Raw genomic sequence first — 9,597 nt, 5'->3', positions numbered from 1 at the left:
AGGGGAGCTGGAAAAGGGGGGAATGCAAAGAAAAGATATTAAATCAAATAAAAGAAAACTTAAAGACTGTTAAAGCCGGCTGCAAAAATATTCACCCTCAGCGGAGGAGACAGAACAAGGCAACGAAGGAGAACGCTAACAAGGGAATAACAACAGAAGGAAGGAGTGACAGAGGCCCTGGTAAGATGTTTTTCCTCAAGCAGTCAGGGGATAGAAAATGACTTGTTATTCTGCAATAACTTCCTCAACAGAAAGCTGAATGTTCTCTCAGTGTAATTCAACCCTCTGCTTCCTCTCTGATGGAAAATCATTTTCTTTGGTGCTTAAAACTCAGTGAGCTGCATTGTTTCCCGCTACATTATGAGAATGACTGGAAACAGGGTAAAAGTCAGTAAATTACAGCACAGCAGAAAGAACAATTAGATTCAAATGCACTGATTAGCTGTTCTGGGTTCTGGGTAAACTGATCATTTTCTGCAACATTTATCTTTATTCGATTTTAACTTAATATGAGTATATGTAAAGGAAGATACTGGAAACATAAAATATGTCGATTCGTCATTTTCCTCTTACAGACCCACTGGGTGGCTCAACCATGAAGTTGAACATCATTTGTAGCTTGTTTCTGCTCCTGGGTGTTCAAACAGTAAAGGTATGTTTAACTTAATCTGCCTAATTTCGGCTTTCCACAGAAAAAAGGGTCAATGTAAATATTACTAATGAGTGAAAAGGAAAAATATTTGAAATTATGTTCTCCTGACTTTTTTTTTGTTCCACTCATCAAGTCTGTTTTGTCACAGGTGTTAAAAAGAAAATTTGTGTGTTATGGAATGTGGCTCCAGTATTTTGGTCACCTGTTTCACATTTGATCTGGAAAGGATTCAGGGGCAGATGTGGATCTGGCTGAGACTACAAAGTTTGGAAATATCAGTATGGAATTGAGGTGTACTGTGAGAGCAGATTGATGTAGAACGGATGCCCATTTTTATTTTGGGTTTATGATGTGTGCTCTTTACAGTACAATGATGCCAAGAAGCTGACTTTTTTTAATGGTACAGAATATTAGTTTAAAATGAGCCCAGGGGTTTTAATGAAAAGGAAATTTATGCCAGAGTTCGGTGCTGCCACTAATGATTTTGGCCGCAGATAAAACATAAATGCCCGCCTTTTTTTGTCTATTAGAAAACTGTGTGTGTGTGTTTCAGGGAGGCAGAGCCCAGCGCAAACAGAGACAAGCTGAAGAGCGCCTGAGACCTTACATTGGCAGAGTTAAACCAGGTAAGAGGAATGCCACATGACTGCATGCAAGTCCCGTGCACATTCCTCTTTTTCTAAATGTGCAGAACTAGAAAGTGATGAAAATACATTAACACTTTCACATACCTGGTCAGTATTCGAGTCACCATCCAGAACTGGCAGGAACTGTCATGGATGCATGACACACATAAACACGATGAACACTCTTAGGCATATATTAACAGAAAGAAACTATAGCCAGAAATTCTGAAGACAAAATAGGGTCCTAACCTAGTAATATCAAGTTGAAACTAATAAAATGGCTGGTGAGTGTCGATGTAAAAGTAAAAACTAAGCTGACACAAGGTTGTTTTTCTATTTCTGCTTCAGAAAAGCTTTGTGAGCTGCTGAAATGCCATACTCCAGTGGGGTCTTGGTGCCAGGTAGTTCAAGAAAACGGAATTCTCATCCCCAAGTGTGTTTGTCCTCAGTCCTGTCCTCGGTAAACAACATTTGGTTCTTTAATCACTTTTCAGGCTTTAAAATATTTTGTCCTTACAGGAAGTTTATACTTATTTGGGATTCACAAATATATATAACTTTTGGAAAGACATGTTAAGGTAAAGCAGTAATCTGGCACATTGTACACTACATTCTCACATGTGAATTTTGTCTGTGGGCAATCGCTCATGGAATCAGGCAGAGGGCACCAGTGTGCAGTGTTGTGGGAAAGACCTATGAGAATGAGTGTTGGCTTCATAAAGATGCCTGCAGAAAGAGGCGCCGCACCGGACTCGCTCACACAGGACCCTGTCTGGGTAAACACGCATAGCATTAGACATTACACACTGTTTCCACTGTGTATCACAGTCTTCCAAATTAGCTCTGATGTGCCTTATGATCAGTCCCCAAGGGTAAATGCACCGAGGAGGAGTTAGGCCAGTTTCCATATCGTCTCTTGGACTGGTTTCTGCTCTTGAGTCGTATGGGGGAATCCTACGCACCTGCTGCCCCGCCCCAGAGCTGCCTGAGCCACACCCAGAGGACACAGCTGGCACAAGTAACTCATACTTCGCACTTAAAGTGAGCCTGTTCAGCAGGTTAACAGGGATAAGAAGATAACTGTGAAGTAGTAAACATAATCCATGATCTGTGATGACCTCAGCCAGTGATGATGGAAATAATATCATTTCCATAAAGTGAAAAGAAGTTTTCCCTTTCACTGTAACCAAACACTGAACATAAAGCTGTTTTTCATGACGGACACCATCTTTGTGCTAGATACAAACTGCCCTCCATGGGTCTAGTGACTGATCGATGTTAACAACCTACCATAAGTGGTAAGTTCTTATGTTGCTTGTGGTGTGGTTGTCCACAGACTGGGACAGGGGCGCTTAAGACGCCGCGTATAAACAGTATTTGGTCAATATTCACTAAATTATTCAATAACATGGTGAATAGGGGGATAACTTAATATCCTCTGTGCATTCTCTTGACCTCCTGGCCTCAAATGAATTAAGTGAAAGCTCACTGCATTATTTCTATGATACAAAAACAGATGTAGAGTGTTTTGGGACAGTGTTACATCATAAAATTCCAGCATTATGGATTTTTCAGCAATGCTGATTCTAGCATGAGAGAAATAGAACTGCAGCCTACTGTAATACTGTAATAGCAACAGTGCGAGGGAACAGGTGAAGCATTTACTGTGTTTCCATTTCCTGTTTAGCTTGGTAGCATGCTAACAGTCTGATGGGAGAAAGACAATAGGTCTTTTATATAAACAAAAAAATTTCTGTAATTAAAATTGGAAAAATTTCTGTATTTTTATGAGACTTTAATGAGAATTTCTGTGGTGAAAACTGCAGTAAATCCACAACAAATCTGTTATTTAATAAACAAATCTATGTAAAATGAAAGAAACTATAGTTCTGTTAGTGCCATTTAGTATCACTTCCGTTATCTCATATTTAGATATGTTACACTATTAAACTAGGATTTACAAGTTTAATCTATTATTATTATTATTATTTTAAATTTTGGGCTGTAAGGGCAAAAAATGTGTAAGGGCATAAAAAGACTGCAAAAATATTTTGCAGTCTTTTTATGCCCTTACACATTTTTTAAAAATTAAAAAAATAAGAACGATTTTTACACATTTTTCATGTTATTTTTCTTCAGCATGTTAAATCACCTTTCATTTTATTTTATTTTATTTTATTTCACTAGAATTTTCATGTCATTTCATGTATTTAATATAACAGGAAAATTCTGTAAGATGTATAGGAAATATTCTGTTAAATTACAGAGTTTTGTGGGTTTATTGATTGATTAATTTGTTTCTTTTTGTTTCTTTTATGTTTTCGGAGCATGAATCATAGATGCGTGGGACTTTAGGGTTTGAAAAGTAAAAGGCAATGTAAAAGTACCTTCTTTCTAGCTTTCGAACTGCCTTCACTAACTAGTGTGTGATGTCACAATGACTCTGTCCATCTTTTTATACAGTCCTTGACTAAAACCACCATTGTGGTCGTCTGAATCTCCTAGTTAACATCACCCATGACCCATGATCATTTATTGTATTTATATGATATCACATAAAGAAACAGAAAAAACAAGTATTGAGTTGAGTAGTGTGCTTTCTCTCTCTCCCTCTTTAGAAAAGATTTACCCTATTGGATAGGAATAAAGATGGCAAGTTGAGCTGCAGGGACCTGAAGAAGCTGCATTATAAGAGGATGCCTTTGGAGCACTGTGCTACACCATTTTTTCAGTCAGTCCTGCCTTCACCGGCCTTGCTGCATCACATAACGATTAACTTTCTTGTCTGATATTTAAATAAATTAAATATTGGGCAGTTTATTGGGGGAGGGGGGGGGGTGGTAACATCCCTCTATAGCAATCTCACAAGTTGTGTGTTACATGCATGTACTAGAAGCCAGCAGATGATAGTGAAACATCTGGCCAATTTGATAAGTATCACAATTTTAAATATGGCCATTTTAATGAGTTGATGAAATCTTACTCAAGACCATTGCTGTTTCCTATGTCCATATTTCATCACCTCATGTGACACAAGAGGTTTGTTGGCCTAATTGAAATCTTTTGTCTTTTGCAATATGCTATTGTTTGGCTAATTACAGAAATACAGAGGGTTAAAAATGTGACACCGAGATGCAATTCGCCCCCGCTCTGACCAAGCTGCACCTCCCACCATGCTGTTCTCTCTGCATGCCATCTATCCATTCATTTCCATGCCAATCCTGTATCCTCCTCCCTTTCGATCTCATGACCACACCATCTCTCCATTATCATACTCCTCCTCCATGCCGAAGCATTTCCTCTTCTTATCTGTGCTTCCTGTTTTTCTCTCATCTCTGATACAAATGCATTTATCCTCAGCCTCCCTTTCTGTCAGCCAGTTATTCCTTTTCACTCTTCCCTCATTCTTCCTTCCTTCCATCTCCTTTTTCTTCTCCCATCCGTACTCCCACCCAACCCCCCTTTTCTCTGCCAGTCTGCAATGACAAGTTTTGTGGGAGCAGGGCTGGCTGTGTCAATGTCAAGCCATTCCCAGCAATGATAATGTTTATTACCAACTGTGCCTCCCGCTGCCCATGGGTTAACACAAATTGAAGGAGTACCCTTCAGGGATAATGCTGCACTGTGAACTGAAAGACAATGGCTGCCGAAGAGCCCCAGTGCAGTTCCTTTCCACACCTATAGATATTTAAACTATAAACTACATCTCTGCATCGTTGTGTATGTGACTGAATATAGGATGTGTTTCTGTAAATCATCTGTTTTCTTCTGTGCTATGTTTGCAGGTCATGTGATCGTAACAGGAACAGGAAGGTGACCCTCAATGAGTGGACAGCATGTTTGGTGGATCGTTCTGAGGCCTGGTTCTATCAATTAATGTGTCAGTAACAAGTTCTTACCTACATTTTGTTGTAATTCTTCATAGTCACACACAGCGGTTTAATTAGACTACAGATTAAATTTCTTTATCTGTAATCAAAAGTCCAAGTTAAAATCTGCAAACTCTATTTTATGCTGTTGATGAAAAGCAAAGATGCTCCATAATTATTCTAGACAGCCTGCTTCCAGTTTTTATCTAAAATTACATCTAAATTATGACTATTGTGCTTTTTGTGAAGCCTTTCCAAAAAGCTGGTGGACTGCCTGAAACATGGTCAAAATACATGCACAGGAGAGAAAATATCACTCCCACCACAGCTGGAGGAGGGACAAGAGTAGGAATAAGACAGATTAAATGATTAAGGTTTAATTGTGTCTTCTTTGTATCTGAAATGTTAAGATGAGACTTATTTTCTTGAATTTAAATGTCTGAATTTGAAGAATTCTAATTAGGAAAAATATTATACAGTGTGCAGATTTTTTTTAGAAGAGTCAGATCACAATAAATCTGTGGATATAGTTTAAAGCATTTAAATGCTAGCATGACAGTTTTAGGTTCATTCTTTACCAGCTGCAGTTCTCACACTTTCTATCAACCACGGATTATTTCAGAGCTATTTTCTTTTAAATATTTTATCCTTTTTTTCCTGTCAAAACAGCCAGTTGTCTGCAGGGGGTTTATTTGTCTGCATCAGTGCTATTTCAAAACCTAAATTCTTAATTTTTGTTTTACCCACAGCAATGAGAATGGGTTCTCTGAAGTTGTGTCCTACAATCAAAAGGAACTACCTCTGACACGTCTACTTCTTTGTGCTGTTAGGAACTTGCAGGTCATATCATGACAGTTGCTTGATTTTAAAGCTGATATTAAAGGATGACATCGCTACACACACTGACTTAGTCATTGATTTTACCTCTTCTGACATGTGATTTATGGTGTCGTGAAATCTGATGGTCTGCTGGGTTTTTATGTGTGCTCAAAGGGGACAATTAAAGGTCTAGACAGGCTGAATGCTAATCATATTGTTGTTAATTACATTTGCTCACATCTGTAAAACTGTTAAAAAACACACACACATATCGGAGACATGGATAACCAATTAAAAGGAAGATGTCACAGACAGACAGTGTGATATGCAGAGAATGTCAAAGTAGATGGGGGGGGAAAAAACATGGGGAGAAAAAACACTTAGTGGGGGAAGACGTGACCAGAAAAGAGACAAAGAGTTAATAAAAGAGTGAAAGGTAGAAGTAGCGAAAAGTGTCATAATGCAATGGAGGAGAGCGAAGGTAAAGTGACTGAAGAAAGGAGAGAGCAGCGCAAAGTGTGTTTGCGAAAGACGGGAGGAGGTAATGCACTGTAAATGGGAGTTGAGAGTAATGGAGTAATGCATAAAAAATGGATCAGAAATGAAGGAAAGACTGAGAACGGGGAGTGGGGGGGGGGGGATGGCTGAGAAGGCAGGAGGAACTGAGGAGACGGGGAAATGCAAAACATTTTCTTTGGAGCCAGCCCTGTAAATAGCATCTTGGAGCATGATGTGGAATGTTTGAAATACTTGACCTCTGCTAAGGTCAAAAAAACTTGCATAATGCAAGCTTGCTGACTTTTTGTGCCTGTGTACCATTTATAATACATGCTGCTTCTAGAACTCTTGTTGCATCTTGTTTGCTTGTCACTATTTTATGTGCAAATCTGTGAGAAGTTGCACATGTATGTGTGGTGTGTGTGCGTGCGTGCGTGCGTGTGTATGTGTGGCCTAGGGTGGGCTCTTTGACATGACTGGATTCTCTAGACTAATTAGCCTTTAAATTTACCATGCCTGAAGGATGAAGAGGAGAAAGACAGACACTGAAAAGGAGATGAAGAAAGGCGGGGAGATTTCGCTACCCAATATGAGATGCAGATTCAGTGCAGACATGGGGCAAACGAGGACTAAAGACTGCTTGCAGTAGATGTTTTCCAAAAAGTAAAAGTGCATCATCATAAATATCAAAACAAGATGTTTTCATTCCATCTGATTTTTCACTCAAAACTTTTGATTAAATGAAGTGGACCACTGGAGGGATGCAGTTTTCCTTGGCATATAGACGGAAAAACAAGTCTGAACTGGGAGGAGAAGAAGCATGAAGAAAGAACAAAAGCAAAGAGATTAACTGCGCTGAATAGAAGAGAAACTATCTGCTAATTGTGAGTGACCTGCGGAACGGTGAGTCGTTGGTCCAGGCTGTTCACTTTGTGGAAACAAAAAAAATGAGTATAGTTCCCAGCTTCCACCAGTAAACATCTCTTCATTCTCTCCCTTCTTCCCCAGGGACGAGTCTCTTTATCCAAACGAAACACATAATATGAGCTGCTGGGGCCACCCCTGAAGGTCCAGCATAGCCTGCACACCTCCTCCACCTCCTCGCCAATGTTCTTTCTTTGTCTTCATACCCCCCTCCTCTGCTAATAGATTCCCTCTCATTACCTCTGGACCACCATCTCCACCTCCATCCCCCATCCAAACACAGAAAGGGCAGTTGCAGATTGACCCACATAATCCTACTTTACCTTCTTCTCACACCAGCCACCGCAGCCGTAAACGCACACACCATCCACCTCCACTCCTACTGTCCTTGCCCCTCCTGTCTCACTTCATTTGGATATTAGAGATATCCGTGAGCCACCCACCTCTCTAACCATGTCCTCTCACCCTCATCCTTCTCCTCCTCCTCCTCCTTTGGATGCTGATCAGTGATTTGATCTGTGATGGCTTGCTTGCATCTCTTTTGCTTTTTGTCTCTCGCACACACATTTACACACACTCCCATGGGACTCTGACAGCATAGGAGCAGATGGGCGGCTGGTGATGACATGTTGTTAAAAATAAAGATTCCTGTTAACCCGTTGTCGGCTTGCACACCCTCTGTCCCTCCCTCATGTCCCCCCATTTCATCTCATCTCTCCCGTCAATCTCTCTCTATTGCTTTTCACACTCTGAATCCCTAATTCTTCCTTTTAGTTTAGCTTGTAACAAACAGGATGGGATTCAAATGCTACAAAACCAACTAACTTTGGCACTGAAAGCATGCAGCTCAAGACCCCCCGACCCCCAGAACATGATATTTAATACATGGCTGCCATAAAGACGTCCCCCCTGCATTATGCATGACTTGTAAGCACACATCAATAATAGATGAAAAGGCCAGTTTTGCAGTTTCTTTTCATGCAATTATGCCAAATGAAATTTTTATTCTCACTTTCTGTTTCTTTTTCTGCGAGTGGAGTTTGTCCTGTGACGATTTCGTGATAAATTATTAAAAGGCAACACAAGGGGGTGGGAGGGATCAAAAGAAAAATTCAGGCCGGTCATGATGGCAGTGAAACAGAGAGAGGATGTGTGTGTGTGTGTGGGAGAGCTTGTGTCACCCAAGGCTGTTCATCCATTCCAGGTCTGACAGATGTCCTACAGATGTCCATAGTCTGAGGAAAACAGACTACAGCATGATTCTCAAATCAAATTCTTCACCAAAACAGCATAAAAGTTGTTAGAACACAGCTCATACACAATGTTGGAGGGTATGCATTCATTAATCTCTCTAAGGTTAATCACCATCCAACCTTCAAAAGAAGCCGCCATATCGTGCTCTGCCAGATTGCCGACTTTCAAAACTGCAAAGTGGGCCAGCTTATAGAGAACGATACAGAGAGAAAGACTGGTGCCTTTGAAAGAGAGTCCAGTCACTCAAAGGGTCCTTACTTAAAAAAAAAAAAAAAAAGGAAAACCAGTTGTGGCCACTGAAGTGATACATTTATTAATAGCGTTCATGTGCCACATTTTTTATTCCACTTTGAAGTGATGTTGGAGGCAAAAAGAGGCAGAAGGAGACAGGGAGGAAGGGAGAGAGCGGGTCTCTCGGATTCTAGCCTGCGGTCACACAATATTCCCTCTGGGTGGAGTGGGTCCCATTCAGAGCGACCTCAATAGCCCTACACTGAAGTACCTATAGTGAGTGAGTGAGAAAAGGCCCCATCAGAAAATGGAAAAAGGGGAGTTAACACACAGCTCTCTCTATTTTCTGATGATATTGATTGAAGAGCTCAGAGAGACCAGGGTGCCATTGTGTGGAGATAAGAAATCTGGGTGGGGTTGGAGAGCCACTGAGTCTACTGAGACCTGCACTTGACCTGTGGGTGGAGGACAAGAAGCCTCCAATATGGTTGTCCCGTATAGCCTACAGAATAAATATGTCTCTGTCTGGGCTTTGAGTTTACTGCATGTACCCATTGCAAAGTGATGAACCTGTTAAACCAACTCTGAAACTAACAAACTAAGAAAGTGCTGAGACCAACAGTCAAAATACAAGTACAAATAGATGACTAATGTCAGCTATTTAAAGCTGGGAACTGATGGGAACTTTTTTCTTTCTTTTTTTTTTTTTTTTTTTTTTACAGAT

The 9,597-nt window shown here is 40.3% G+C and overlaps 1 protein-coding gene across 1 annotated transcript; it reads left to right on the top strand.

Moving 5' to 3' along the window:
• Window positions 1–575: 575 nt before the first annotated feature.
• Window positions 576–8,367, top strand: sparcl2 (SPARC-like 2). The gene is made up of 8 exons (XM_085182768.1): window positions 576–652; window positions 1,206–1,278; window positions 1,627–1,738; window positions 1,936–2,054; window positions 2,142–2,296; window positions 3,897–4,009; window positions 5,064–5,158; window positions 5,897–8,367. Exons 1-8 carry the CDS (start codon window positions 596–598, stop codon window positions 5,950–5,952), a joined length of 780 nt encoding a protein of 259 aa, XP_085038894.1. The 5' UTR covers window positions 576–595; the 3' UTR covers window positions 5,953–8,367.
• Window positions 8,368–9,597: the final 1,230 nt, after the last annotated feature.

This window comes from Neolamprologus multifasciatus, chromosome 13 (genome assembly GCF_963576455.1).
Source record: "Neolamprologus multifasciatus chromosome 13, fNeoMul1.2, whole genome shotgun sequence".
In the NCBI taxonomy this organism is placed as follows: Eukaryota; Metazoa; Chordata; class Actinopteri; order Cichliformes; family Cichlidae; genus Neolamprologus; species Neolamprologus multifasciatus.
This window is presented reverse-complemented; position numbering and strand designations above follow the sequence as displayed.

Excerpts from the sequence above, each read along its gene's own strand:
- sparcl2 (XM_085182768.1), top strand. The coding sequence starts at position 596 with ATGAAGTTGAACATCATTTGTAGCTTGTTTCTGCTCCTGGGTGTTCAA. Across the intron at positions 653-1,205 it reads TGGGTGTTCAAACAGTAAAG|GGAGGCAGAGCCCAGCGCAA; the intron begins GTATGTTTAACT and ends TGTGTGTTTCAG. Across the intron at positions 2,297-3,896 it reads AGAGGACACAGCTGGCACAA|AAAAGATTTACCCTATTGGA; the intron begins GTAACTCATACT and ends CTCCCTCTTTAG.